The sequence below is a fragment of the Mytilinidion resinicola genome (assembly GCF_010093595.1).
Source record: "Mytilinidion resinicola strain CBS 304.34 unplaced genomic scaffold BDZ99scaffold_5, whole genome shotgun sequence".
NCBI lineage: Eukaryota > Fungi > Ascomycota > Dothideomycetes > Mytilinidiales > Mytilinidiaceae > Mytilinidion > Mytilinidion resinicola.
In genome coordinates this window covers 660,352-688,123 of record NW_022985441.1, presented here as the reverse complement: position 1 = coordinate 688,123, position 27,772 = coordinate 660,352, and the positions used below count along the sequence as shown (strand labels likewise).

Below are 27,772 nucleotides of genomic sequence, written 5' to 3'. Positions count from 1 at the left end.
CAAGTCAGAAGACGAAGTCCCAAAAGTAAGCTTTTTGCAAGCATCAAGAAGGAAGCTACTTTTGGTGATACCAGCAGGGAATGATTAAGCACCACGCTACCTTTGTATGTATTGAGCACTGATTCGTGATTTATGATCTTGATCTCATTGGCGACGGGGCGGTTAAATATTATGCTATTGTGGTTCGCTAAACTCTGACATGTCACGTGGCTGTTGAATATATCTCGTCTCCTGTTGCGACTCCGATCACGTTCATTTCAATTAGAATGACTGTGGGAGCATCTCAGCCCCTTTATCATCAAACCCACTAGGTGATGACTACTAACTCCTTATCCCGCTCCCTCACACCTTCAGTAAACAAACACCACGATAAGCACTTGCTCAGCTTTTGATGACCTGTTAAGTCAGTCGCATATCTGATGCTCATCATCACTACTCCCTGGTACTCCCTGCCCACCAACAAATTCTCCGCTATCAGGGTCCCAGACCGCTTTAGTTAATCCTTCCACCACCAGCACATGGAAATGTTCCGGAATGAGAGTTGACAAAGCACAATCATGGATATGAGTGGCTTCATGGGTTCGAAGACTTGATTCCTTCTCTCCTTGCTAATGAAGAAATAGGACTGCACGACGGCGAGACAGGCATTTATATCTGAAAGATCTGGAACTAGGGGAAAAATCCACGTGACTTTACCGATGAGCTCAGGATTTGGGCTGGTTTGCTGGCGACACTCCTAATTACACAAAATTCATAGAAAATAGCACTTGACCGCTTTGGCCATTGACGTATCGTCAGCTTCCCGGACGGCAGGACATCAAAACACGTCCTAGCGTTCGGATTCGGTAGGTCCGTCACGACGCGCTCCGCCCAGTTCATGCCATCCGCAGAAGTAGAGCGGCAGACGTTATCAGGCCAGCGGGAGCGGAAGAACGCGATGTAACTCCCATCTGCTAAGGGTTTGATGTTCATATGCACGCAGCCGACCGAGTTGGGCACGTACGTCTCGCCCCACGTCTTGCCCGCGTCCTTGCTCCAGCGCACGACGGAGACATCGTCGTTGCCGTTCCAGCGGAAGCCGGGCGGCGTGCGGCAGTACCACACGGGGAGCACCCAGGTGCCGTCCTGCAGCACAGTGACGGGCTGGCGGACGAAGACGCCCTCGGGGAAGAGCTGGGCCGGCGCGCTCCAGGTCGCGCTGTGGTCTGAGGAGGTGCGGTAGCGGATGATGGCTTTGTCCTGGTTGCCGGCGACTTGTGCGGTGTAGAAGACCCAGAAGGCCGACGTGACCGGGTTGAGGAAGAGCACGGGGTTCTGCTCGCTCAGGTTGGGGTCGTCGAAGAGCCCCACTAGAGAGTAGATAGCGATGCCGGGACGCATAATGAAATCTGACATATAACTATCCATGATTTTGACGACCCCGAGATGTGTCCGTACATAGAAGGGCCGTGTTTTGGAGTTCGTGAGAATGGTCCGGCGTTCTCGCTGAGTAGAAGAGCGTTTCTTGGAAAGGGATGCATAAATATCAGAAAACCTAAATGGGTTCCTATTACCATAAACACATTATCATCCTAAATCCAAAAGTCAAAACTCTTCACTATGATTGCCACAATGAGCTGAATACTGGAGCCGAAATACCCGTGGTGGTGAGCATTGAACTCAATCGTTGGAATATCAGCATTTGATAATCCGGCTAGGGATTCGGGACCTGGCAAGCCGCTCCTGGAGGTTAGCAATTCATGATCTATCAAGACACCTTCAAACTAATACCGACGTAGAGGCCGGACGAGCTGTGAAGATCGCCATGAAATCTGGCTATAAACACCTGGTGCGTTCTGTGCCCCCGGGCCTGATGCCTTCCAGGGCCATTAGTTTCGTTAGTTAATCATGATATAGGACTGCGCTCCACTGTGTAAGTAGCATTTAGTCCAAAGGATCGGCCAAAGGCGTTAATCCTCTGACCCATCCAGACTGGAACGAGAAAGAGATCGGAGAATCCCTAGCAGAGACGCTCAAAGAGACATCAATATCGCGCTCCGACCTCTTCATAACCACCAAAGTTGTGGTCCTCGCAACACTCCCAAGTCGAAGCTTCCCTCCGCCGCTCCCTAGCAGACCTACAACTCGATTATGTCGACCTGTATCTCATGCACTGGCCCATCTCACTCCCGCCCAACGAAGCTACGGCCGCGAACTTCCGCAAAGAAGACCGCACTACTCATGCCCTTGACTGGGACTTCACTAACACCTGGACTGATATGGAGAAGCTGCTCGGTACTGGTCTGACTAAGGCAATCGGTGTCGCGAACTTCTCAACCGTGAATCTTGAGAAACTCCTGAAGACAGCTAAGGTGGTTCCAGCCGTCAATCAGACAGAGCTGCATCCGCTACTACCCCAGGACAAGCTCAACGCGTATTGTAGGAGCCACAGAATCCACTAAACAGCCATCCGGTTGTACTAGAGATCGCAGAGAAGAGGAAGCGCAGCGCAGCGCAGGTGATGCTCTCGTGGGGCGTGGCACGGGGGTGGAGTGTTATCCCGAAGCGTGCGACGGAGGACCGGATAAAGAGCAATCTAGCAGTTTTCGAGTTGAGCGCGGAGGAGGTTGCGAAGCTGGACCAGCTGGCAAAGACGCAGGGAAGGAGGTTCAACAGGCCGAATTGGGGGACCACGGTGTTTCATGATGATGATGAGAGTGTTGTGTAAAGAGATGGAAAGAGGGCACTGGGGAATTGTATCGCCAAAAGTTACGCGTTGCGGTCGGTTAAAGTTGCTCTTTGTCGCGAGAATACATCTACCCGTGAACGACTTCTAACGCTTCTTCTAAGCACATTTCTAAAGCACGACTAGGCTTTCCATTCTAACTGATCCTAAACATCAATGCCTCCCTCTGAAGATGTGAAATAAAACTGAGTTTCTTAGAATTAGTTAGACCTTCACGTCATTCCCGTGTGTTGCCCATCAGACACCATCCATACAAGTACCATGGACCTATGCGGGACCAAGAGACTCAACTTACCGCCTACATCATCGTCCTCGCATATACAAACTACTCCGACTGCGCCCACAAATCTTATCTGGGGATGAACCTTGAGCCAGACAATCGACTGTTCTTACATCCAAACCTCATTATGACGTCGACGATCCCGCCGCTCCGGTGGGAGAAGACGAGGAGAGAATTACGCGTAGAATATTTGGAATAGAAGGGTAGAGTGTAGGTACAAGAAGAGTCTGAGAGGCGTTTGAGACTTGTACTCTTTGCCAAGTTGCTCTCTATCTCATATCATTTTCCTTCTCCCCCTTTCATCACCAAATAACCAAAACGCCCAACATGTCCAACTCCAAGATCCCAAAGGTGGGAAACCGCACCACCCTCGCCCCATCTATCTCTTCTTTTCTCAAACATAATCCCTCCCTTCACCTCGGAGGCGCAAACGCGTTCACAGATGAGCGACGCCACCATACCGAAGTTTTCGGCATTCATTCTCTGCCAAAGGAGAAAGTCCACCCAATCCATGAAGTAGAGTTTACCGCCATTCGTGGGCCGCATGGTACCATTCCCGTACGGGTGTTGTATCCGAAGTCTGGAGAGGAGAAGAGGAAGAAAGGAGAGGCCGCTGCGCTTGTGTATTTCCATGGAGGCGGATATACGGTAGGAAGCGTGGACGAGTTCGAAAATGGATTGAGACAGTTGGCAGAAGAAAGCGCAGTCCAAGTATGATCTCTTGCCTCCAACACCTTATACAGCATCACTCGTTTCATTTTCACAAGAACCCTAAATTCAGAACTAACGATCCCTAGATCTACGCTGTTGACTACCGTCTTGCCCCCGAGTTCGCCCACCCAGTCCAGCTCGACGAATACGACGCCATAATCTCCTGGCTTGACTCCTCAGGCGGAAAGTCCCGAGGCATCTCCCCCTCCCTCATCTGCGGTGGGGGAGACTCAGCCGGCGGCAACATGACCGCAGCTCTCTGTCTCCGCCGTCAAGACCACAAGCTCCCCCCCTTGGCGGCCCAGATTCTCCTCTACCCCGAAGCCCGCCTGCCTTTCGACACGCCCGCTGCATCAGAGAACAACTCAGGCCTGTACCTCGAATGTAACGGGATCTTCTCCTTCGCGGACCACTATCTCCCGCGCGGGATTCCACCGGCACATCGGTATATCTCGCCCGGGATGCAGGAGATCAAGGATTTGAAGGGGCAGCCGAAGTCAGTAGTGTGTACCGCGGGGTTTGATCCGTTAAGGGACGTGGGGGTGGAGTATGCGAGGAAGTTGGAGGAGGCCGGTAATGTGGTTATTTGGAGGCATTTCGACCGGTTGACGCATGGGTGGTTGCAGATGGGGGCTTGGAGTGACGAGGCAGAGAATGCTATCAAGGAATTGGCGGGTGAGGTTAAGAAGGTGGTTTATGGTTAAAGCGATATCTGGCATAATCCCCGGTTAAAAGTGCATATAAGATTCTTGCCATTGTATAAAAACTTTGAAACAATTCGCCAAAAGATGACAGAATGCCCTCTATCTACGTGTCATGGTTGACCCATTCACGAGGTAGTAAAGCAAGGAGCAACGTCTTATAGGTTCATAGATCTTACAAAGCATTGAGGGTAATCTCTGTAAGATCCGGAACCAATATTATAGAAATTTCTTTGGAAAAAGTGGAGAAACGTGATATTTCATAGGAATAGCCAATCACAGGCCATGCGATTCTCTTACTGCTTCGCTCAACCATGTTCCTCCCATATTCTACCCTTGTATTGCGACCTTAATCATCGACATGCTTTACATGTATTTTCGCCATTTAGCTACATTTTCAAGACACAAAATCTTGCCATGTAACCTCTATACCACATACAAATCCTGCTCTCAGACTTGATCGGATGAACCGATGTTGGATATGACTGTTGCACTATCTGTCACCAGCCGTCTCTACCGGCCGTCCACTCCTGACTCGTATCCATGTCCCCGCTCGTTCATCAAAGCACCAAACTCCTCCAAGGCGGCCCCACCTTATCATAACCGCGCGCGCCCAGTCCCTACGGATTCATGAGTCGGCCCGATATTCTTGATCACGACCACCTCCAAACGCGGTTCTTGCCCCAGACTCACTGCCCGCATCTTCGCGACACCAATGTCTCTGCGCAGCTCTACCTCCGTCATGGCAAAACGATCATGGTTCCAGGCGAATGCCAAAACCATCCCAACTTCTGCGCATGTGGAGACGAGTCCTCAAGAACATATGTCACCAGCTGCGTCCCGCCGACGGACATTAGAGGCCGCTGAGACCCACCTAACATCTCAACCTTCGATTTCTCGCAAGGTGAAGGCGTGCGCGGCTTGTCGAAAACAGAAGGTTGAGACTGCCCCTGTCTAGTTGACTTTCTTGTATTGACTCGCGCATGACAGATCAAATGCATCATGGACGAGAGCGGACCACCGTGTAAAAGGTGCACTGAACGAAATCTGTCCTGTGTTTTGAACAAGAGTCTTCAGACTCTCATTGATGAGCGATTCCAGTAAGTGTTATCAAGATATAAAAGCTTGCTGCCATTAACGGAGCATATTCCAACATTATGCTCCTACCAAGACGTTCACGTGCCCGTAATGCCTCCTTTCTATCCCTTCGTAGATCGATCGAGGCCCGTCTTACCGCTGTAGGCTTCACTATATGTCACACGATACTGATTGAGTTGATAGGTGGAAAACGGTTGTAGGGACCGACTTGGAGCAGATCCACTCAGCCCTCCAAGAAGTTCTCAACCGGTTGTCGCTCCCGCCCATTCCTCGATTACAAACACTTAATCAGGACAATCACGCGCTCTCACCTCCTGACGAGGTCCTTGACCGTGAAGACCATGGACCTTCTTGCGACAATTCTCCAAGAGTCTCGCCGCGAGATGATGCCCTACCGCACGTACCCATTGAATCGCTGTACCAGATTACCAGACTCCGCGCACTTCGCTCAGACAACCCGACTGAGACTCCTGAACTTCCGCAATCCAATGGTGTCAGCCACGTGATCAATGACTTCATTTCCAATGGTCAGCTAGGCGTAGAGGACGCCGAGCGTCTATTTCATCTCTATCAGAACCGTCTCGACCATTTTATGTACGGAATCGGGGGCAAATACAGGGACCTCGAGAGCCTCCGGAGAGGTTCTGCAATCTTAACAGCTTGTATCTGCACAGTCGCGGCTCTCCATGATCCAGGAAGTAACCACCTCTACGGAACCTGCAATCGTGAATTCCAACGTCTCATAGCCGCCTCAATGTTTGACCGACGAATAGATCGCGATCAACTCAGAGCAATGTGCATCGGATCATACTGGCTGAGCGACATTTCCTGGACTCTTTCTGGTTACGCAATACGACGAGCTACGGAAGTCAGCCTAAACGCAAACTACCACCGGGTCGTAGCAGAAGACAGCGAGGAAGCAGCTGACTGCCTCCGGATATGGTATATTCTCTACATATGCGACCATCACTTATCGATACTCTACGGGAGATCATCCATCGTACGCGAAGATTTCGCCATTGAGGGGTGGGACGCCTTCCTGAAATCATCAGTGGCGAACGAGAGCGACAAACGCATGATCAGTCAGCTAGCGCTCTTAATTATCCTAAGCAATGTGCGGGAATTGTTTGGCCCAGACACTGGCGAGCCCGTTCCATGTGCCTTTGCCACGCAGCTTGCCAATTTTAGTCGTCAGATCGACCAGTGGATGGGGACTTGGTCCACTAATCTTCAACGTAAGTTCCTTTGGCTTGAATTTGAATTCGCTACTAAAAATCAGCAGGACAACATGACTACATCGGAGAGTTTCCCACCAAAGGGGTCGTGCTACATCATCATTTTGCGAAGCTGCATCTGCACTCTCACATTTTCAGAGGATTGAAGAACTCTCCAGTACCCAGCTATTTCCACGATTCCGCTGTTGCCGCAGTTTCTGCCGCGACTTCTATCGTCGAATTGCTTCTCACGGACCGTGACCTCCAAGACTCCCTAGTGGGAATTCCCCACTATTTACATACCATGACCGCTTTCGCCTGCGTTTTCCTTCTCAAAGTTGCGGCCCAACATAGTGGACAATATATCGAAGATGCAATAGTCTTCGACCTCACCGCCAAGCTGGTCCAGCAGTTTCGATCCACGGCAGTAGGAAAATGGCATTTGGTTCATCTCATGGCAGATGGCCTCGAAAATCTGGCTGCCAAAGAGCACCAGAAGAGTCCAGCAGCTTATCCGAATATGCTTCTAGCGAATGGCAACAGCCATACCACTATGCCATACATGAATGGTGCTGGTCATCCTTCAATGAATGGTACGCAGCATGGAGAGGACTCAATTTATGGTCCCATGGCTACCAACGGCTTCCAAGACGGAGAGATCGATTTTGCAGCAACGCCGTTCCTACACTTCGACTCCGCAGGCTTTGAATTCAACTATGCTGGATTCGGGATTCTATGATATATTCTATAATACAAACACAACCATCTATAAAAGCAATACCAATGTCTACGCCGCAAGACTCCGAGCAAAATTCTCTACTTCTTCCTTGAGCGTAATATCCTCCACCATACCCAGCTTCTTCTCAAGACTTGTATCAGATCGTGCAGGCCAACTCCTCACAATCGCCTCAACTTTTACGTCTCGCTTCTCTTCAATCAACGCCGTCTTCTCCTTTCCCCCACCGCCTCCAACGCCTCCAAAATCTGCCCCACCATCACCGTCTGACCCGGCAGATTCACCGTCCTTCCCCGATTCACCCCAAACGCCTCCTTCGGCACATCCTTCATCGCCACCAGATTCCGCACCACCGTGCTCGGCGAGCACACCCACACATCCAGATCCTTACCCACCGGCAAGACACTCCTCTCCCCCTTCAACGGCTCCCGCACGATCCCGGACGCAAACGACGACGACGACGCCGCCGCGGAGGGCGCCCCCGGCCGCACAATCACGGTCTGCAGCCGCACGACGCGCCCGTCTATCAGCCCCCGGTGCGAGTAGTCCGACACCAGCGTCTCGACGACCAGCTTCTCGGCCCCGTAGCTGCTTTGCGGCACGGGGATCGTCCGCTCGCTGAGCTGGTGCCCGCGCAGGTGGTCCAGCACGAGGCGGCGCGAATCGATGTTCACGGCTAAGCCGAGCTCGAGGTTTGCTTCGGCCGGTTGTGACGCGTGCGGCGTGATGGGGGGAGGGGATCGATGGCTAGATCACGTCGGCGAGGAGGAGGTCGCAGGCTGGGGAAGCGTCGAGGAGGGCGGCGGCGAGGGCTTGGCCGATGAAGCCGCCGGCGCCGGTTATGAGGATGGTGTGGGATTGGGTTCGAAGGAGCCCATTGTTGCGGTTGTGGTAGGCGCAACGTGGGTGAGAGAGTTGGGCTGGCATTTGTGTAGGTGCTCTGGTTTATTTGGAGATGTGTGAGACGGGAGCAAGTAGGAACTGTAGGTGATGTGGAATTGGATGTCGAAGTGGCTTGTTTTCTTCCCGAAACTAATCGATGTTTGGTATCTATTTAGACTGGCTAACCTTTACGCACGGGGTTGGATTCCGTCGTATCTGCCGTCGAGTATCCTTTTGGCCCATTTTTTTGCCCCGTAGGTGTGAAGACCGCGTTGCGGGGCGCGACGCGTTGGGGAGATGGCCGGTGGAGGGGTGACCAGTGGTTCAGGGAGAAGGCCGGTGTGTGGAGAAATGGCCGAGTAGACGGCCAATAGTGCTATGCACCCCGGACCGGGCAATTGCTGTGGATGTATGGAGTTTGGGTGGGGAAGGGATAATATCATGGGTGTATAGTGGGGAGGTAACGCGGGAATAGTTTTACATTCATGCTTTAGTCACTTTTACTAGAATTTCTGAAGGTTCTGCAAAAGTACGCTTTCGGGAAGTCTTATACCAAAATGTACAATAACATGGAGGACATGCGTCTTGGGAGCAGTGGATTGAAGGTTTCGAAGATCATTTTGGGGGGCATGAGCTTTGGGTCGAGTAAATGGGAAAGTTCGCCGTGGACCCTGGATGAGCCGGAGGCGTTGAAGGTGATCAAGAAGGCGTATGATTTGGGGATAAATACTTGGGTAAGTTGAGCAGAGTCCAATACAGATTTTATAGCTATTCAAGACGAGGCTATACTAAGGAATTGCGCATAGGATACAGCAGACACCTACTCCAACGGCGCCTCCGAGCGCATCATCGGCAAAGCACTGAAAGAGTTTAAGGTTCCAAAGAGTAAAGTAGTGATTCTGACGAAGACCTTCAATCCAGTTATGGGCGATGACTCGAGACCTGTGCCGAAGAATGACGGAGCGCTTGTAAATCAGATGGGGCTGAGTAGGAAAAATGTCTTTGAGGCGTTGGATAGGTGTTTGGAGAAATTGAGGACGGATTATATTGGTAAGAGACCCCAAGTTGCAAACAATACGTATATTCTCTCTTCCAATCAGCCCTTCTGCCCTCTTTGAGTTCACCCTTTCTACATTTCCCCAAAGAACTTGTTCAGTGAGTGTCAGCGACTAACACCCACCAGACGTCCTCCAAATCCACCGTCTCGACCGCGAAACTGCCCTCGCCGGAATTCATGCAAGCCCTCCACGACCTCATCCGCTCCAGAAAAGTCCACTACATTGGCGCCTCCTCTATGCACACCTGGAAATTTGCACAGCTCCAACACGTCGCGATCCTAAACCATTGGACCCCATTCATCAGCACGCAGCCCTTCTACAACTTGCTCTAACGCGAGGAAGAGCGCGAGATGCTGCCGTTCTGCCAGGCAACGGGGGTGGGCGTGATTCCGTGGCCACCGCTGGCCAGGGGGCTGCTTGCGAAACCGCTGGATGAAGGGAGCGCGAGGAAGAAAGCGGATGGGAAGGCGAAGGCGTGGTTTGGGGATGCGAATATGGAGATTTTGGGGCGGGTTGAGGAGGTGGCGAAGAGGAAGGGGGTTAGTATGGTATTGGTGGCTACGGCGTGGGTTTTGGGAAAGGGATGTGCGCCGATTATGGGATTGAATAGTGAGAAAAGGGTAGAAGAGGTCGTGGAGGCTTTGAGGGTGAAGTTGAGTGATGAGGATGTGAAGTATTTAGAAGAGAAGTATCAACCTAGAAGTATCGGGGGGCTGTAGAGTTAGATGCAGATAGGGCGGTGAGTGCTTGAGACTTTGAATGGAATAACTAGTGAAAGTTTCGGCGCGGTATTACTTCTATTTCCCGGATTTGCCGTATTGGCCCTTCTTAGAAAATACAAGACTTAAGTTGAATATGCGAATTGAGTGTCAAGACGGAGGGACATCTATAACCCGGCTTTCTTGCGGCAGTGAAGTTTCCGCACTTCTGCCCGTTCTCCAACATAACCCGAGTCTCCGGGCCAACATATGGGCAACGGGAATACGCATAGCGGGAGCTAAAGACTTAGTCGACTATCTTAAATATACACCGAGGCTCAAATAAGTATCCACAGTCACTGACCTGCATTTATCAAACTTCACGTCTCAACCCTCTCAATCAACCCTACCAACACTTCACAGTATGGCAGTCTTCTCCCCCAACCCCTCCCCCTAACCCTAACCCGCGCCCTCTTCTCCCTTCCGCCCCTCACATCAACCTCCCAAACCCTCCGCGCCGAAACGCGCCGCCAACTCCACCAAAACCCCTCCACCCCCCTCCTCATAGCCTTTGACGACGACCCCACCGGCACACAAACCTGCCACGGCATCCCCGTCCTCACCACCTGGTCCGTCCCCACCCTGACCGCCGAATTCACCTAAACCGCCCCCGGCAGCGGCTTCTTCGTCCTCACTAACTCGCGCGCCCTGCACGCTTATAAACTCGACATAAAAGTGCAACATGATATTAAAGAGTATGTCTATGTAGCACTACTTACGGCACTACTTAAGACTTTATACTCACATTGACCGCCCTGCTACTCGCGCATCCTTTTCTCCCTCGCTTCCCTCGCCTCCTTCTCTTGAATCTCTTCATTCAGACGCTGTGATAATTCTGCATTGATCAAGTATGACATGTTATTCATCAACTCCAATAGGTGCTGAGGAGCATAATCCATTTGTAGGCCATGTTGAGGTTCAAGTCTACCGCCACTCTGGACGGCCCCTGATTTGCTTCCAAGCTCTCTTGTTCTACCTTCTCCTCTCATTGTTTCCCTAGGTTTCTCCGCTTTCTGGGGATACCGCTTGCTTGAGGGTCAAACTGTGGATCATCTTCAGGGTTGCCTCTTCCTGCTTCTCCTGCGGTCCGTTTACGCTTTCCCATAGCCCGTACGTTGGAGCTTTCAGCGCCAGTACCAGGAGCTAGTCCAATATTTGAGGATGACGGTAAGCCGGAATTGACGGGCGCTTGCTCTGCCGCCTGCCGCACAAGACGATTATTAGTATAAGTGACAAGAGCTCTCATGGCTTCTTGTGCTTGACGGCGAAGATCTTCTTGACGGCGGCGGCGAACATGAGCCAGCTCGACTTTCCTTTCATAGACCCCTGTTATAGCGTTGAATTCCCTACAATGCCAGTAGCCTCCATCTGCATCAGACCATATCCAAGAAGGTGGGCCAAGTGAGGGTGCCTGTCCCTTGTGGACAGGCTGTCCATCGCCAACAGGCTGGTCACCAACTCCCTCATCCTGTCGATTCGTATCACTTCTGGCTGGTTCACCTGGCGATCCGCTAGCTTGTGTTGCATTTTCGACTTGTTGATTGGGAGCAGCCTCGGCACGATACTGGGCAAGTATCCAAGTAGCAAATTCTTCGGCATGGTCATTAGTCTCGCTTCTAGGGATTTCTTCTCCCTCATTCTGCCGATTCGTGCCGCTTCTCACTGGTTCACTTGGCGATCTGCTAGCACGTGTTGCATTTCCGACTTGTGGGTTGGCAGCAGCCTGGACACGACCCTGGGCATGGTCATTAGCCTCGCTTTCAGGGATTTCTTCCGGGTCTCTTGACAATTGCTCCGGTTCAGGAGGACCGCCACCTGCGCCATTTTCGCCACCTCCGCCACCTCCAGGACCTCCAGGACCTCCACCTGCCCCACGCATCACACGCCGACCAATACGGTATTTATTCTCCGGGAGGTGACGGATACGAAGGCATCTATCCAGCTCCTCTCGTTGCTTATCTCGGGCCGGCGTCTTGTTTTCCCAGTCCACCAATGCTCGTCGAGTCTCGACCACTAGCTCCCACAACGACGGTCTGATTCGTGGATCCTGTTTCTGATCATAGCCCAACGATTTCATCATGAGCTTCGTTAGACGCGCGGAGTACGTGTCCGCATATTCGCTGGGGTCCGGAGGATTGTATGCGTTCTCGTATGCCTCGCCCATTTGATCGAATCGAGGTATGTCCGGGACGGGCCTTATAGTTTCGGTAGTATTGTTGTTGGCTCCCGCCCAGTCGTTCCGAACGGACGTCCAATACTGAATATTGTACCAATACCTCATATCTGGGGCCTGCGGCGTTGCATTGTATGGGTTATCATATTGCTGATCGGGGTGACCGGGGTGATTAGTACGGTACATGCCGTCGCTGAGACGAGTCATCGACCAGATGATCATCCCAATTTCCCATACCATGGTCCGGTCTGTGGCCTGGATTTCCTGTTGGGCCGGGGGTGTGTCCTTTTCTTGCCTGACTGAAAACCTGATATTTGTGTCGGCCCAGCCGAGGAACTGTTCCTAGAATTCTTGATTAGCAAAGTAATGTAGACACGCCAATGAGAGGGTAATAGAATACTCACTGGTGCGGCATAGGCCCATGTGCCTCCATAGCATGGACCCGTATCATCGTCCGTTATTCCGAAGTCTGCCAATATTGGAACCGGATATCCTGGATATGTATCATTCTCTTTCGGCGCATCGAGGAGGACATTATCAGGCTTCATATCTGCATGTACCCAGCCAAGGTATTCAGGATCAAGCTTTTGGTAGTGGGACCTTGGATATGTATGTTCATAGCCGAGCGCGAGTCTTCCACGGCAGTACAGTACCCAGCACGCCTCAGCCAATGCGTTCCAGACATACCATACGAATACCTCGGGGAAGTAAACGGGACTGAGAATAAGTTAGTGTGTTGCAAGAAGAATACTGAGAAGACAACAATCGGATCGAACTTACGCCGGTGAATTTTTAGTTGAAGACTCTATATAATCGTCCAGGAGTTTCCCGAGAGATCCATACTGCGCAAAATTCATGTAAGTAGTCCTAAGAAATTTGTTAGGTTGCTCTAAATTGGATAAGGTTCACTTACCAAACGTTTATTACGACGGATCTGGCGGTACCCGGTTCCAACAGGCTCTTCTGGGTTTTGAACAGACCCCTCACTGTTGGGATATTCCTATGAAGCCAGGGTCGCGTTTCACGAAGGACCGTAATTTCTTTCGGCTCCGGCTCCTCAGGATCATCAAGAGCAGCGCTAGTTATGTTATGTACCCCCGGGGATGGTTCATGCGGATTGTTGGGATCTCGAGTCAGTTCACGCTTCCTTGCCATGCGCTGATATCAAGCGACCTATGAGTTAGCAAATAGAAATCTTTAATGATGACTAACTTACGTCCTGAATTGTATTGTTCTGCTCATCCGTGTAAATCCAGAGATCAACTTCGCCATAACTTCCTTTCCCAACGCTTTTCACGTACTTCCAATCCCCAGGTGGGAGATCATCCGCAGTATTCTCTAGTACGCCTAAAGGTGTTCGTTGTGGTGATTGGGGTGGTGGTCCAATGTTAAGTACATCTTCACCTGGTCCGCCTGGTGCGCCTGGTGGGACTTGCGATCCAGCTGGGGGTGGGACTTGGGGTCCAGCTGGGGGTGGGACTGGGGGTGCAACTGGTTGAACAGCTGGTTGCGCAGCAAGAACCGGATGATCAGCTATGAATCGGGTGCTTCGTCGCCTCCATCCCCGCTTTTCTTGTTCTGTAAGGTTTTTGAACTGCCTGTAGGGTACTTTGAGTTGTGTTTTGTTCCAATGAGTACTAGGAAGAAGTTAGCTAGCATATACTAAGAAATTAACATAATGAGGAGGTGCTCACATTCCTCGTGCGGCCTTGTAAGCATTGAAGCCGTATTTGTAGTGTACTCCCTGTTGCTTGGGTCCTTCAGGATCCTGTGCAGGCTGACCTTGACCCTGACCCTGGTTCATCGCGTCGGCTCGGGGAAATATGGAAATCTGCTAAAAGTGGGTTGTCGCAATCTGGGAAATTAGAAAGAGTGATTATTTTACAGCGTCAAAAAATTCGAAACGCGTAGAATGATGGTTTGCCATCTTAGTCTTATGTTTCCCTAATAAGAGCAAACAATACGCTTTGTCTGTTTCAAAGAACTCCAGGTAGCTCTCTGCCTCAGGGCGAACGGGCAGGGCGCACATTGTTGGAATGAACAAGAACACAAAGAAAAGTAGAGCAGGGTCGAGTGGCAGAACAAAGAAATCAACAGGCAACTGAATAATAACCAAATTATCACCTAAGCGAAATGGCAAACGATCAAAGGATTAAAGATGGGAAACAATGGATTCTTTGGGAAGATAGAGATCTAGTACTGGAAGAATAGAGTTGTGGACGTTAAACAACTCCGCCGAGTGACGGGCCCTCACGTGCAGAGGGTATACCACTTTGTTACCGGACCGTCTCAATATAAACTTACTGTACCGTTAGCTCGTAATCTGCGGCTAGGGCTTTTGGGTGGCTGTGAATTGATCGATGGGCGTGGGTGCATACACGTATGCTACTGCTTAGGGTGCTTCAATGCATTTTGAGATATTCAAGGGTGATGAAAGCTCTTTCCGTTGAGCTATTTGAACAGTCGCTGGAGCCCTCTAAGCACTGACAATGCACATTACTACTCCGCCCTCCTTCTCTTCGTCCCATTCGACCTAGCGCTCGCGGATCCATTCGCGGTAGCCGCTTTTCTCGCCTCATCCCCACTAGCCTGCGTCTCGTCGTTCATCCAATCCCGCCCTGCACCAGGGCTCTTCCGTCGGAACTGCCCCGCTCCAACAGCCACGACTTCGTCCTCGGAGTCGCTGCCCTCGATATCCAGAAGCACAGGCATTCTGAACTCGCCGGGCTGGAACTCAGCAGTCTTGCCGGGCTCAACCGTCAGCACGTCCACGTCTTCGTCTTCGAGATCCAGGCGGCGCTTGTGAAGCTCCTCGATCGGCTGAATGTCGAATTCGTCTTCGCGCTCAGCGTATTCAACGTTCTCTTCGACTTCGACGAAATCTGGGGCCAGAGCTGACCAGCGCTGGGGCGTGAGTATGGACCAGAGGTAGACGCGGCCGGAGTCTACGCCGACCGCGGCAACAAAGGGGCGGTGTGGGTGCCATTCCACCACGGAAAGCTCTTCCTTCGGCCCTTCGAGGATCTTGACCAGACTGCCGTGGCCGCGCTCCCAGACGTAGATGTCGTGATTCATCCAGGTAGACGCGGTGACATATTCCCCTGTTGAGGAGAAGGAGACGTGGTTCCAGGAGAGCCTGTTGACGACGTCTTGGAATTTATGCTCGACTTCCAGGCGCATGGTGTCAAAAGAGTGGGAAGGGTCTGCGAGATCAGGGAGGTTGAAGGTTCGGATTATGCGGTCGGAGGAGTTGACGACAATGTGGCTGCCTGAGGAGGTTGTTCGTATGTAGATGATGAGATGGCTCGTTACACGGGTTGAATACTGGACTTGGCGCGTTGAGGTGTCTATTATGTTCATCCAGCCCTTGTTGGTCCCTGATATTATGTAGTCTCCAGAGGGCGTAAAGACCGTGACGGTAGAGGTCTGTTTTGCGTCCTGCGCCGCTTGCTTCTCGGTCGCATTGTCGCGCTCGATTTGAGGTCGGAGAGGCGCGGAGGGGAGGGCGAGTTTCTGAGGGATCTCGGAGGAGATGTCGACTAGGAGAGGCTGCTCTTCGAACAAGGCAGCTACAAATAGTAGGCTGAAAGGTGTCAACAATGGAAAAGGCTCGCTTCAGTCACTTCACCCTAGGTTTATGTGCGCAGGCCTACGACGGGACACCGAAGATTGACTAGGAAACATACTGGTTCTTAGGATGTAGCTCCGCAATAAAGATGGGCGATTCGAGGCGGACAGTCCGCACTCTCGACCCATCCTTCAAATCCCAGAGCACGCATTTCCAGTCCTGCGATGCGCTCAAGATGTATCGATCGTCGGCAGACCAGCTGTAATGTTGTGAGCCCTGTTCTACCCATTCTCCAATGGCACCAACCTCAGTGACTGGACCTGCCGGGTGTGGCCTCGTAGTTTGCGCGCAACGCCATTGGTCTCGATGTCGAATATGACGACGATGCCGTCGAGCTGTGTGGCAGGTCAGTGCTGCGCCTCGACGTGCAGGGAGCCCACGAGCGTTTCATACCCGGCCGGAAGCGAGCAGGTCGCCGCGATGACTGAACCGAATCGAAGTCGAGTGGCCGCTGCCTGGTATGAGTCAGTCGCATTCGAAACGCGCGGCAGGGTGGACTGTACGCAGTCTGCCAGTAAGCGCCTCGGGGCAGTCCTGGGCGAGGACGAAGGGGTCGACGAGGGAGAGGTTCATGGCGGCGGGCGCGCTAGACGGCGACTCCGCAGGGTGATGGAAGTGGGCAACGAGGCTGGATGGGGGGGCAATCCACGCGCGCAGCTAGCATCTTCGGCGGCGCGCGACGGCGAACGCGTCTGAGTGAAGGCGGCCGTGAACTGTGTGGTGTTGCTCTGCTGCCGGCTCTCTTCGTGGCTGTTCTGTTCGAAAATGATGTTTCGGCTTGGCACGCTAGCCCTTTAGACGCTAGCGCCCCTGCACGAGCCCGCGCGGCGACAAAGGACGAGGAGACGCTGAATCCTCGTCTCCTCCTCCATCCTCCATCCTCCACCCACCGCCATCACCCCGAACTGCCTCACTTCCATCAGTGAGCGCGTCTGTCCTCCATCGCGCCTGTCTAGCCGTCGCCGTCGCCCGACGCAGACACGCGCCCCACGTAGCCGTCACCCGGTCGCCGGCCGCTGCGCGCCCTGGGCCTGTCGCAATCCTGCTCCTTTGATTTCCTTTAAGACTCCCGCCACCGTTCTTTGACCCTCTCCGCGCATCCAGCGCCCGTTGCAAACCCGACACCATCGATACCCGCAGCATTTCCGAGCCATCGCGACAACGAGAAGCCCCGCGAACCGTCGCGAAGGCGGAGGTGCTTGTGCCAGAGGCAGGGCTGCCAGGCCGGCTTTGGGTGGAGTCTTTGACGCTCACGACGCGCTCCAGCGCCCACTTCAACACCCGACCGCATCCGCTTCTCTTCCCGAACCGCAGTCATGGCGCCTCTAGGTACCGCGCTTGCGTCGAAATGCCCGCTGCGCACCATCAAGGAGATCCAGTTCGGCCTGTACTCGCCGGAGGAGATCAAGGCTGCTTCCGTCGTCCGCATCGAGTATCCTGAGACTATGGTAAGCGTCTATCACCTGCAGGTCCAATCCGACGGTGATACTGACCTTGTGTAGGATGAGCAAAAGCAGAAGCCTCGCGAGGGTGGCCTGAACGATCCCAAGCTCGGCACCATCGACCGCATGTACACTTGCCAGACGTGCAAGGAAGATATCACGACCTGTCCAGGCCACTTCGGCCACATCGAACTCGCCATCCCCGTCTTCCATGTTGGTAAGGGAAATTGCGCTGCTCCGATGAGATTTTCTTACTGACTTCGCCACAGGCTACATCACCAAGATCAAGAAGATCCTGGAGACGGTCTGCCACAACTGTGGGCTGATTTTGGCGGATTACGTGAGTCTACCTTTACGGGCAGACTTTGGTGATGCCTTGCCTTGATCATGCTGACGCTATCTAGAACCATCCCGACTGGGCCGCAGCCCTCCGTATCCGAGACAAGAAGCGGCGTTTCGACACCATATGGCGACTGTCAAAGACGAGGACTACCTGCGAGGCTGAACTGCCCGATGACGACCAGAAGAAGGGATCGGCGAAGATAGCGCATGGCGGTTGTGGCAACAAGCAGCCCGACACCATCCGAAAGGAGGGTCTCAAGCTGTTTGCGACCTTCAAGGCAAAGAAAGGCGACGAGGACGATGGAAAGGGTGACGAGAAGAAGCCTTTGACTCCCCAGGACGCGCTCAACATCTTCCGGATCCTGTCCGATAACACCCTCCAGCTTCTGGGTTTGAACGCCGACTATGCGCGACCAGAGTGGATGATCATAAGCGTTCTCCCAGTCCCTCCACCACCGGTTCGCCCTAGTATCTCCGTCGATGGTACCGGCCAAGGTATGCGCGGTGAGGACGATTTGACCTACAAGCTCGGCGATATCATCCGCGCGAACGGTCGAGTACGAGAGTGCATTCAGGAAGCCTCGCCTCAGCACATCACCGAGGAGTATGAAAACTTACTCCAGTACCACGTCGCCACCTACATGGACAACGACATTGCGGGCGTCCCACAGGCATTGCAGAAGTCCGGCCGTCCCCTCAAGACTATTCGAGGCCGTTTAAAGGGAAAGGAAGGCCGTCTCCGAGGCAATTTGATGGGAAAGCGTGTTGATTTTTCGGCTCGTACCGTCATCACTGGCGATCCCAATCTCTCCCTGGATGAAGTCGGTGTGCCTCGATCCATTGCAAAAATCCTGACGTATCCGGAGATCGTGACAAAGTTCAACATTAGCTTTTTGACGGGTTTGGTGAAGACGGGCCCAATGGATCATCCTGGAGCAAACTACATCATCAAAGGCGACGGGACACGCATAGACTTGAAGCACAACAAGCGTCTGGACGATATTCGACTTCAATATGGGTGGCGGGTCGAGCGCCATATCATAGACGGCGACGTCATCATCTTCAACCGGCAGCCGTCTCTGCACAAGGAATCTATGATGGGTCACAGAGTCAAGGTCATGCCATACTCGACCTTCCGCCTCAACCTGTCTGTTACTTCTCCATACAACGCCGATTTCGACGGAGACGAGATGAATCTTCACGTCCCACAGAGCGACGAGACTCGTGCCGAGGTGCAAGGATTGTGCATGGTCCCCCTGAACATTGTCTCGCCTCAGCGAAACAGCCCACTCATGGGTATTGTACAAGACACACTCTGTGGTATCTACAAGATGTGCCGTCGCGACGTGTTCCTCACCAAGGACATGGTTATGAACATCATGCTGTGGGTTCCAGAGTGGGATGGACTCATCCCTCCACCTGCGATCTTGAAGCCCCGACCCAGGTGGACTGGTAAACAGATCTGCAGTCTGATCTTTCCTGAAGGACTCAACCTAGCGCGCCTGGATGCCGGTGACAAGTCCCCTCTCGAAGATGAGGGCTTTCTCATTCATGGAGGTGAACTGATGTTCGGTCTTCCCAAGAAGGCGTTTGTTGGTGCGAGCGCCGGCGGTGTTATTCACATCATCTACAATGAGTATGGTTGGCAAGCCGCTGTCAAGTTTTTCAATGCCACCCAGCGCATCGTCAACTATTGGCTCCTACACAACGGATTCAGCATCGGCATTGGCGATACCATTCCTGATGCTGCGACCTCGTTGCAAATCCAGGACGCCATCACGACGCAAAAGATCGATGTCGAGAAAGTCACGAAGTTGGCGACCGAGAACGAACTAGAAGCCCTGCCAGGCATGAACGTTCGTGAGACTTTCGAGAGCAAGGTGTCCAAGTCGTTGAACTCGGCACGTGACGTCGCTGGTGACAGGACTCAAAAGAGTTTGAAAGACTCGAACAATGCCAAGCAGATGGCGAATTCCGGGTCAAAGGGCTCTGGTATCAATATCTCGCAGATGACTGCGCTCGTGGGCCAACAGTCCGTTGAGGGGAAACGCATCCCGTTCGGCTTCAAGTATCGCTCCTTGCCTCACTTCACCAAGGATGACTATTCCCCTGAAGCTCGTGGTTTCGTTGAGAACTCATACCTACGAGGGTTAACGCCAACTGAATTCTTCTTCCACGCCATGGCTGGTCGTGAAGGTCTGATCGATACTGCTGTCAAGACCGCTGAGACTGGTTACATTCAACGTAGGCTGGTCAAGGCTCTTGAGGATGTTATGGTCAAGTACGATGGTACTGTCCGTAATTCTCTCGGTGACATTGTCGAGTTTGTTTACGGAGAAGATGGCCTAGACGGTGTGTGCATTGAGAAGCAGAAGGTCGACATGATCAGCTGCTCTACTTCGAAGTTCGAGGAACGATATCGCGTCGACGTCATGGAGAGCAAGTACCCAATTTCGCCAGATATCCTTGAGCTTGCACCAGAAATCGCTGGCGATGTCGATGTGCAGCGACACTTGGACGAGGAATGGGACCAGCTTTGCAAGGACCGCGACTTCTGCCGAGAAGGTATCGATGACAACAACGAAGACCTTCAGCTGCCGCTCAACATTGTTCGCATAATTGAGACTGCGAAGAACACATTCAAAATCAAAGATGGTGCCCGGAGCGATCTTCATCCTATCGAGGTCATCACTAAAGTCAAAGCCTTGCTCGACCGGCTGGTGGTCGTTCGTGGCGATGATCCTCTCTCTATTCAGGCCCAGGATAGCGCGACGAAGCTGTTCAAGTGCCAACTCCGGTCGCGCCTTGCCTTCAAGCGTCTTGTGACTGAGTACTCGCTCAACAAGCTGGCTTTCGAGAGCGTCTTGGGTGAAACCCAGGATCGATTCCTCAAAGCCGCCGTCGCTCCCGGAGAGATGGTCGGAGTTCTTGCCGCACAGTCTATTGGTGAGCCTGCTACCCAGATGACGCTCAACACGTTCCATTTTGCTGGTGTGTCGTCCAAGAACGTGACGCTCGGTGTTCCGCGTCTCAAGGAAATCCTTAACGTCGCCACTAACATCAAGACTCCATCGATGACGATTTGCCAAGAAGATCCCAGTGCCACCCAGCAACAAGCAAAGGTCCTGCGAAGCCGTATCGAACACACCACCCTCCGCTCTCTTGCCCACTCGTGCGAACTCTACTATGACCCCGATATACAGTCGACTGTTGTAGAGGAGGACGCAGACATGGTAGACTCGTACTTCATGATCCCTGAAGACAACACCGACTACGAACGCCAATCTAAGTGGCTGCTTCGCATCATTCTTGATCGTAGAAAGCTGCTTGACAAGAGTATTTCCATTGCTGAGGTTGCTGCTACGGTTAAGGCGGACTTTGCTCCAAATATGGCAGTTATTTTCAGCGATGACAATGCCGACACGCAGGTGCTCCGTGTCCGATTCATCTATGATACCGTCTTCAAGGGCGGTGAGGATGATGAGGAGGACCGTGATGAGCGTTGGATGAGGAAGCTTGAAATGCACTTGCTTGACGAAGTCAGTCTTCGTGGCGTGAAAGGCATCGAAAAAGCCTTCATTAGAACCGACGAGCGCATTCACATTAAAGAGGACGGTTCAATCATCAAAACAAGAGATGAGCCCGTCTGCCAGGAATGGATTCTCGATACTAGTGGCACAGCGCTTGCCTCGGTCCTTGCCGTCGAAGGCATCGACCCTTACCGAACGTACTCAAATTCCTTTGTGGAAATTCTTGGGGTCTTCGGTATTGAAGCTACTCGGGCGGCCCTGCTCAAGGAGTTGAAGCAAGTGCTGTCGTTCGACGGTTCGTACGTCAATCATCGTCACTTGGCGCTCTTGGTTGATATCATGACTGCACGTGGTGTTCTCATGGCCATCACTCGTCATGGCATCAATCGTGCCGAGACTGGTGCTCTCATGCGTTGTTCCTTCGAAGAGACAGTCGAAATCCTACTTGATGCAGCTGGAAACGGTGAGCTCGACGACTGCAGAGGTGTTTCCGAGAACATCATGCTTGGCCAGCTCGCTCCAATGGGTACTGGCGAGTTCGAAATGGTCATGGACAACGCCATGTTGCTCACTATGATTGAGGACAACTCCCACGTGCGCGGCATTGGTGCTGGTATCGGTGGCTACGCTGATAGTGGTGCCGCTACTCCGTATGACCTTGGCTCGCCAACCTACGAAGGTGGCGGTATGGTTGGTCCGGACTATGGAGCATCCTTCTCGCCGATTTCGCAACCTGGAACAGAGGACCAGGGTGGCTTCAGTGTGTATGGCGGAAGCGGATTTGGAGACGGCAGCATGAGCCCCTACGGAGGAGGACGAAGTCCTGGTTATGCGCCGACGAGTCCCTTCGGCACAAGCCCCACGTCTCCAGGCTACTCTCCTACCTCGCCTGGATACTCGCCAACCTCACCAGGCATCAGCAGCCCTCGCTTTGGCGTCACGTCTCCTGCCTTTGGTGGCGCGACCAGCCCGCAATACACACCCACGTCGCCGACGTATTCGCCCACTTCGCCGGCCTACGGCGCCAATGGCTCGTCGATATCTCCCACCTCCCCGTCTTACTCGCCTACCTCACCATCTTACTCCCCGACTTCGCCCTCGTACTCTCCGACTTCTCCAAGCTACAGCCCGACGTCACCGGCACACCACGTGGGTCGTGGCGCGACCTCGCCACACTACTCACCAACGTCGCCTGCCTACAGCCCGACGTCTCCGATGTACAGCCCTAGCAGTCCGCAATTCGGAGGTAGAGGAACCGACAGGCGGTCGCCAACCTCGCCTACTTCCCCCAGCTACAGTCCCACCAGCCCCGTGTACAGTCCGACGAGTCCAAACGCGAACGCTGGTAGCTACTCGCCGACTTCACCGAAGTTCTCCCCCACATCTCCAGGCCCCGCGCCGTACTCTGCTACGTCGCCGAAGTGGTCGCCTACCTCTCCCACCTATTCCCCGACGTAAGCACCTCAACATCCTCAATTCCTGGAGACATTGCTGACATGACTACCAGATCACCGAAGCAGTGATGATTCACCTCCGTACGCCAGGCGTTCTATGGGAGAATCATCCCGTAAGACTCAAATCTTGCTTTTTGTATAATCAGCGTTTTGCTTGTTCATTTGGCTAATTCTTTTTGGTGTGCGCCAAAGTCATCTTCCGTGACGAAAGACCGACACAGCCACTACCAAAAAAAAAACATAAACGCTCGGTCCCACGTACCTTTCGCTAGGCCCACGTTAGGCCGGAGTGTTCTTTTCCTCAACTGTACCATCATAAATTTTTCTGCCTTCAAGCCAAACTCAAGCCAAAACGAGAACGAACACCCCGAATTACCCCAAAATTTGCTTGCCTGCGTTTCCCTACTATACCTCGAACCCGACATCGACTGCCTCCGGCTTCCGATTCTCCTCGAGGTTTTTCTCTCGTGCTTTTGCTTAGGCTCGGGTTAATTTGTGTCAACTTGCACTTTCTTGGCGTTTTTGAGCCTGCTTTGCTGCACCTGGAGGCCGGGGGTGGTGGATCTGGCGTTTACTGTTTTGAGCTTTTGCTTCTGCATTGGTGGGCTTTAGAGCTTGATATGCGCTGCGCGAGGATGCGCGCTCTGCCCGTAGGCTAAATTGCGATGCGGTGAAGGACGGGCTTTTTCCTTGGAGATGGGGGATGAGGGAATGGCTGGGAGAGAGATGGGAGGGCGGAGGGATGATGAGGAAGTAGCGAGATACACTTGATACACTTGAATGAAATGACAAAGTTGTCGATAAGTAAGGTTGTTTTGAGTGTGATGATGAATTGCCTCGGTAGAGTTGTGAGCGAGCCGGTCACCCAAAACACAACTTACAGCCTGCAGTCCTTCCAAGGTTCATATCCTTTCACGAACTTCACACGTCTTTGGACTACCTCTAACATCGCTACTCACCTGGGGAAGTGTTCTGATTCCACTACGTTTACCTGGAGACATCATCGCGTCTTTACTCCGTAGAAGGCCCAAGGTGATCTGCGAAACACCTGCCCTGAATATCAATTTGGCTGACGCTTTGACCATGCACCGCCACCGCTGTCCGCCCCATTTCCGCATGGATGGTTGAAGCTGAGACCAGGAACAATTCCTGCACCTCCTCCGCCTTCTTTACATATGAACTATTACTCCAGAATACCGCCTCTAAAGGCTTTGGAACCATTACTGCGAGCCCTATGAGGAGTCCCAGATTCTTCATCAACGCCCGGTCGCGGTTTTCCCAAATCTGGACCCTACGAACTCGACAATATCAATATGCGCCATTGCCGTCAGCGACCTCTATACGTCTCTTGGAACTGTCTCCTTCGGACGATAGTAAAGTATCATGCTCGTTAAGAGCCTTTGAGCTTAGAGATGCCCCGCCGTTCGACGCTCTAAGCTATACTTGGGGAAACCCCTTACCTCAGCTCTCACGGGCTTCATTACCAGCCTCAAAGGGACGAAGGCCAACAACAACATCAAATAGCCTGTCTCGCCCGCCGTATTCCTCGAAGAAAATAGAACTAGCAAACGCTCCTGAGGATTCCGGACGAATTCGCCGTTATCCCATCATCTGCGACGATTCCAGCATCTTTGTCACAGCAAATCTCAAAGATGCCCTCCAAATGCTCTGCAAGTCTCTTGGCTCAACTGAGAGAATTACCGAGTCTCGTTATCTTTGGATTGATGCTATATGTGTTGATCAGAAAAACATCCTCGAGCGGAACCTTCAGGTGTTTCTTCTGGTTCTTATATTGAGAGCGCTTTCTAACGAAATGACAGGTCGCCCTCATGGCAGAAACGTTCAAAGCTGCTCAAAAAGTGATAGTATGGCTTGGGAAAGAGGATGAATTTACATCTGATGCATTAACTGTAATCAACGCTATATCAACGATCCCCGAACCCCACTGGGCTTCCGCAAGCTACACGAGTTTTTATGCAGACGAGGGATGCCTCAAAGAGCTTGGTATCTCGCACCTATCCATTTTCAATTGGCTTGGATTCATCGCATTCATCAACCGACCATGGTTCAAAAGGGCATGGGTTGTCCAAGAGATTGCTCTAGCTAAAACCGCGGTTCTTGTATGTGGTCAAAATACCCTTCCATGGGACAAGCTCTCCAAAACTTTAGCTTTTATCAAAAAGAGCCGATGGTACCATCATCTGTCGACCGAGAAGCTGAGACATGTTGCCACTGTCAGAGAGACACCAGGGGTGTATAAGAACTTATTGAAGTCAAAGGCAGAAGTTGACATGTCATCGTTCTATCTAGATCGGACGCGGATACAGGTAGCTGCTTCAGGCCGGTTCGTACCGCATTCGGCCGTTCGACGACGAAAACCATCACTTCGCGTTCTTCTCGACACGCATCGATTCTCCGGGTCTACCGATGCGAGGGATAAAGTCTACGCGTTTCTCGGACTCGCGGACAGGAAGGCGTTCCCATTCAATACCCAGCCAAAAGCCCTAGCCGCGGACTACAAGCTAACAGTACAGCAAGTGTACACTGAAACTGTACGAGCGCTCTTGATAGCAAACAAAGACCTGGATATTCTATGCCACAAAGAAGATCGCTCCCGGACCAAGATACCAAGCCTTCCATCATGGGTGCCGGACTACTCTGTCGCCATAAAGCCATATCCTCTCAAGTTTCGAGGAGTTGTGCAAATGAAACTTTGGAAAGCTTCCGGCAAGCTCTCATGGGCACCAGACATGGCTGCAATGAACAATGGCCTACTCCCCGTTCAAGGCTATTTACTAGATGTAATCGATAATGCTTCCATTATGCGAGAAGAATCACAAGATCCCGTCGCACCTTGGGCCAGCATCGTTAGGCTAGCACTCGGACTGGACGACTATTATCGAATCTGTCGACTCAACTATCGGCAAATTTCACGCGTCGAGGTTCTCTGGAGGACTTTGACTACGAACACTTACGCACGCCAGCACCCGGCTCCAACTAGGGCCGGGGAGATGTTTGTTGATTATATCTTAAATCTGCAAATACGACACAGATTGACGCCCTGGTCCAGCGACATTGACTTTCAGCCTCAGCATAATCCTCTTTCTGCTTCAATATACCCCGAATGGCATGCGCTGCTCTCAGCTGAGCCCGAGGGATCACCTTACAATATTGGAGCATACAAGCAGCGGTTGACATCTGTCGTAGAGAGCATGTTCAACGGGACGTATTCTCCCATCGGGCTTGCACAACTCCAGCACGAGCTTGATAATGGCGGGGGAACCATGCGCCGTTTATTCAAGACTCATACTAAGTTCCTTGGCACCGGACCGCGCTCTCTTCAACTGGGCGATGAGCTATGGGTACTCGCAGGAGCGCCAGTCCCATTTGTTTTGCGTCGGCTTCCCAACGGCAACCATCAGCTTGTTGGCGAAGCATATGTGTACGGCCTGATGCACGGCGAGGCGCTTGAGATGGGTCTCAGTCTTGAAAAAACGACCTTGGAATGACCTCCGCATGTTGTCAGTCTTTTGCAACTCGTTTTCGCATACCTCACGTCTGCCATGTATCACGTGATCGCTCAACTAACTACTCGTGGTCTCCTCCCGCCATCGTTGAACCGACCTCGGATTAATTTCGACGAACATATCAGCGCCTTTTGGAACCAACTTATCAATACGATTTAGAGCGCATGACTCTACGTACACTGATCCGCCCCTGCCTGGAAGCGACTAAGGACGGTGCACCTGCATATTTTTTACCAGCACAAAGGATTCAACCAAAGTTTAAACGAATCGTTCGCATCTTAACTTTTTCAACTTCTCATTGCTCCTACACTCATCCTCGCTGCAGCATCTGAACTCCAGAACATGCAATATGAAAATGTCCTGGATGACCAATCACCATAAGCAAGCATCACCTTGCTAGAACACTAAATGGTAGCGCGACACCGTCATACTTCCGAACGGTCCGCCGAGGCGTCCTTGAAAGTGTAAACACACCCCACAATACCCTCTGTCTTCCCGCATGAGTCTCTTCAAGTCCTCACACACCTTTCGTTCGCCTGTTTCTCGTGCTCTTCTCCCCATCTTGTCCTATTGACCGACAATGGGCGTCACCCTCTCCACCAACTCCGCCCTCGCCCCCATCTCCTTCGCGTCCACCGTCATCGGCTTCATCAGCTTCGCCTTCACACTCGCAACCTTCCTCAACGTGTTCTGGAGCAACCTCCTTACCTTCTTCAGCGCACCCACCGAAATACACGACTACCTCTCGAACCTCAAGCAGGGCCTCTACGAAGAGCGGACCCATCTGCGGCGTGCGCGCCGCCGCGACCGCCGAAAGAGCGTGGGGAGTCGCACACGAGAGAAAGATGCTGGGATTCGCTCGTTTACGAGGGGCCACTCGCAGGACGAGGACGTGGCGTTGCGGGTCATGCGTGAGACGATCAAGCATATGATACGGCAGTTTCGGGCGCTTGAGCGGCCGTTTTTGAGGGATAGGGCGGGGTTGGCGCGAGAGGAGAAGGGGTATGCGGATGAGGATGAGGTTGAGTGGCCGGATTACTATAGGACGGATTACAGGGAGTGTGGGTTTCGGGAGAGGTTTGTGTGGTTGCGGCGGAAGAATGATGTTGTGAATTTGCTGGAGGGATTGGCTAGGGTGGAGACGAGGAGGATTGCGAAGGAGGTTGGGGACGTTGCGATGTAAGTGTGAATTTGGGTCTTTGGGGTGGAGGCAGAGGGAGAAGCGTGCTAACTGGTTACTGAAGGATGGTGAGAGACCTTGGAAGAGACCTCGCGGACATGCATGACTCTGTCTACGGACTTGAGCAGAGACTATCGAGAGTGGTGGGAATAAGACGGGTTGATTGAGCAAAAAGACGAGAATGAGTCTTATCCCACCAGCTAACTTTATTAATCTAAAAGCAATAATCCATCCGTATGTACACCCCACGGCCGTAGATATCATTACCATGCCCTTATTCTAGTGTGCTGCTCTCTAAACAAAGAATGACATTCTACCTAACCTCTCCCTCCT

At 52.4% G+C, this 27,772-nt stretch overlaps 11 protein-coding genes across 11 annotated transcripts; 7 read left to right on the top strand and 4 right to left on the bottom strand.

The window, feature by feature from the left end:
• Positions 1–177: 177 nt before the first annotated feature.
• On the bottom strand, positions 178–1,543 carry BDZ99DRAFT_460323 (neuraminidase). Its single transcript, XM_033719363.1, has one exon. The coding sequence runs from the start codon at positions 1,405–1,407 to the stop codon at positions 670–672; it is 738 nt and encodes a 245-aa protein (XP_033579970.1). The 5' UTR covers positions 1,408–1,543; the 3' UTR covers positions 178–669.
• Positions 1,539–2,707, top strand: BDZ99DRAFT_568270 (Aldo/keto reductase; the record flags this gene model as incomplete). The annotated part of the gene is made up of 5 exons (XM_033727772.1): positions 1,539–1,646; positions 1,698–1,728; positions 1,779–1,828; positions 2,061–2,363; positions 2,423–2,707. 5 exons carry the CDS (start codon positions 1,539–1,541, stop codon positions 2,705–2,707), a joined length of 777 nt encoding a protein of 258 aa, XP_033579969.1.
• Positions 2,708–3,066: 359 nt separating this feature from the next.
• On the top strand, positions 3,067–4,624 carry BDZ99DRAFT_496098 (uncharacterized protein). Its single transcript, XM_033723426.1, has 2 exons — positions 3,067–3,716; positions 3,803–4,624. The coding sequence occupies exons 1-2, from the start codon at positions 3,333–3,335 to the stop codon at positions 4,418–4,420; spliced, it is 1,002 nt and encodes a 333-aa protein (XP_033579968.1). The 5' UTR covers positions 3,067–3,332; the 3' UTR covers positions 4,421–4,624.
• Positions 4,625–5,240: 616 nt separating this feature from the next.
• On the top strand, positions 5,241–7,800 carry BDZ99DRAFT_556137 (uncharacterized protein; the record flags this gene model as incomplete). Its single annotated transcript, XM_033727176.1, has 4 exons — positions 5,241–5,354; positions 5,408–5,517; positions 5,699–6,750; positions 6,798–7,800. The coding sequence occupies 4 exons, from the start codon at positions 5,241–5,243 to the stop codon at positions 7,466–7,468; spliced, it is 1,947 nt and encodes a 648-aa protein (XP_033579967.1). The 3' UTR covers positions 7,469–7,800.
• Positions 7,666–8,775, bottom strand: BDZ99DRAFT_568267 (NAD(P)-binding protein; the record flags this gene model as incomplete). The annotated part of the gene is made up of 2 exons (XM_033727771.1): positions 8,222–8,775; positions 7,666–8,151 (listed from the first exon to the last, which is right to left on the bottom strand). The coding sequence occupies exons 1-2, from the start codon at positions 8,390–8,392 to the stop codon at positions 7,666–7,668; spliced, it is 657 nt and encodes a 218-aa protein (XP_033579966.1). The 5' UTR covers positions 8,393–8,775.
• A 141-nt stretch (positions 8,776–8,916) lies between these two features.
• Positions 8,917–10,124, top strand: BDZ99DRAFT_486395 (Aldo/keto reductase; the record flags this gene model as incomplete). Its single annotated transcript, XM_033722772.1, has 4 exons — positions 8,917–9,081; positions 9,154–9,397; positions 9,514–9,674; positions 9,744–10,124. The coding sequence occupies 4 exons, from the start codon at positions 8,917–8,919 to the stop codon at positions 10,122–10,124; spliced, it is 951 nt and encodes a 316-aa protein (XP_033579965.1).
• A 779-nt stretch (positions 10,125–10,903) lies between these two features.
• On the bottom strand, positions 10,904–14,140 carry BDZ99DRAFT_496096 (uncharacterized protein; the record flags this gene model as incomplete). Its single annotated transcript, XM_033723425.1, has 7 exons — positions 10,904–12,678; positions 12,741–12,936; positions 13,024–13,053; positions 13,117–13,203; positions 13,250–13,494; positions 13,553–13,973; positions 14,031–14,140. The coding sequence occupies 7 exons, from the start codon at positions 14,138–14,140 to the stop codon at positions 11,149–11,151; spliced, it is 2,619 nt and encodes an 872-aa protein (XP_033579964.1). The 3' UTR covers positions 10,904–11,148.
• Positions 14,141–14,600: 460 nt separating this feature from the next.
• BDZ99DRAFT_247420 (WD40 repeat-like protein) lies at positions 14,601–16,689 on the bottom strand. The gene is made up of 5 exons (XM_033713646.1): positions 16,468–16,689; positions 16,358–16,419; positions 16,211–16,299; positions 16,023–16,163; positions 14,601–15,919 (listed from the first exon to the last, which is right to left on the bottom strand). Exons 1-5 carry the CDS (start codon positions 16,535–16,537, stop codon positions 14,836–14,838), a joined length of 1,446 nt encoding a protein of 481 aa, XP_033579963.1. The 5' UTR covers positions 16,538–16,689; the 3' UTR covers positions 14,601–14,835.
• A 476-nt stretch (positions 16,690–17,165) lies between these two features.
• On the top strand, positions 17,166–23,016 carry BDZ99DRAFT_247409 (DNA-directed RNA polymerase II largest subunit). Its single transcript, XM_033713645.1, has 5 exons — positions 17,166–17,412; positions 17,467–17,623; positions 17,676–17,746; positions 17,811–22,732; positions 22,786–23,016. Exons 1-5 carry the CDS (start codon positions 17,281–17,283, stop codon positions 22,799–22,801), a joined length of 5,298 nt encoding a protein of 1,765 aa, XP_033579962.1. The 5' UTR covers positions 17,166–17,280; the 3' UTR covers positions 22,802–23,016.
• A 950-nt stretch (positions 23,017–23,966) lies between these two features.
• On the top strand, positions 23,967–26,241 carry BDZ99DRAFT_437772 (uncharacterized protein; the record flags this gene model as incomplete). The annotated part of the gene is made up of 2 exons (XM_033717597.1): positions 23,967–24,503; positions 24,553–26,241. The coding sequence occupies 2 exons, from the start codon at positions 23,967–23,969 to the stop codon at positions 26,239–26,241; spliced, it is 2,226 nt and encodes a 741-aa protein (XP_033579961.1).
• A 345-nt stretch (positions 26,242–26,586) lies between these two features.
• BDZ99DRAFT_568261 (uncharacterized protein) lies at positions 26,587–27,693 on the top strand. Its single transcript, XM_033727770.1, has 2 exons — positions 26,587–27,438; positions 27,504–27,693. Exons 1-2 carry the CDS (start codon positions 26,840–26,842, stop codon positions 27,604–27,606), a joined length of 702 nt encoding a protein of 233 aa, XP_033579960.1. The 5' UTR covers positions 26,587–26,839; the 3' UTR covers positions 27,607–27,693.
• The last annotated feature ends 79 nt before the right edge of the window (positions 27,694–27,772 follow it).

What these genes read in the sequence shown, in the direction of transcription:
- BDZ99DRAFT_460323 (XM_033719363.1), bottom strand. Translation starts at nt 1,407, where the DNA reads ATGGATAGTTATATGTCAGATTTCATTATGCGTCCCGGCATCGCTATC.
- BDZ99DRAFT_496098 (XM_033723426.1), top strand. Translation starts at nt 3,333, where the DNA reads ATGTCCAACTCCAAGATCCCAAAGGTGGGAAACCGCACCACCCTCGCC. An exon ending in CAGAAGAAAGCGCAGTCCAA is followed by an intron (nt 3,717 to 3,802) that starts GTATGATCTCTT and finishes AACGATCCCTAG; the next exon opens with ATCTACGCTGTTGACTACCG.
- BDZ99DRAFT_247420 (XM_033713646.1), bottom strand. Translation starts at nt 16,537, where the DNA reads ATGAACCTCTCCCTCGTCGACCCCTTCGTCCTCGCCCAGGACTGCCCC. An exon ending in GGCGCTTACTGGCAGACTGC is followed by an intron (nt 16,420 to 16,467) that starts GTACAGTCCACC and finishes GACTCATACCAG; the next exon opens with GCAGCGGCCACTCGACTTCG. An exon ending in ACCTGCTCGCTTCCGGCCGG is followed by an intron (nt 16,300 to 16,357) that starts GTATGAAACGCT and finishes CCTGCCACACAG; the next exon opens with CTCGACGGCATCGTCGTCAT.
- BDZ99DRAFT_247409 (XM_033713645.1), top strand. Translation starts at nt 17,281, where the DNA reads ATGGCGCCTCTAGGTACCGCGCTTGCGTCGAAATGCCCGCTGCGCACC. An exon ending in TCGAGTATCCTGAGACTATG is followed by an intron (nt 17,413 to 17,466) that starts GTAAGCGTCTAT and finishes GACCTTGTGTAG; the next exon opens with GATGAGCAAAAGCAGAAGCC. An exon ending in GGCTGATTTTGGCGGATTAC is followed by an intron (nt 17,747 to 17,810) that starts GTGAGTCTACCT and finishes GACGCTATCTAG; the next exon opens with AACCATCCCGACTGGGCCGC.
- BDZ99DRAFT_568261 (XM_033727770.1), top strand. Translation starts at nt 26,840, where the DNA reads ATGGGCGTCACCCTCTCCACCAACTCCGCCCTCGCCCCCATCTCCTTC. An exon ending in GAGGTTGGGGACGTTGCGAT is followed by an intron (nt 27,439 to 27,503) that starts GTAAGTGTGAAT and finishes TGGTTACTGAAG; the next exon opens with GATGGTGAGAGACCTTGGAA.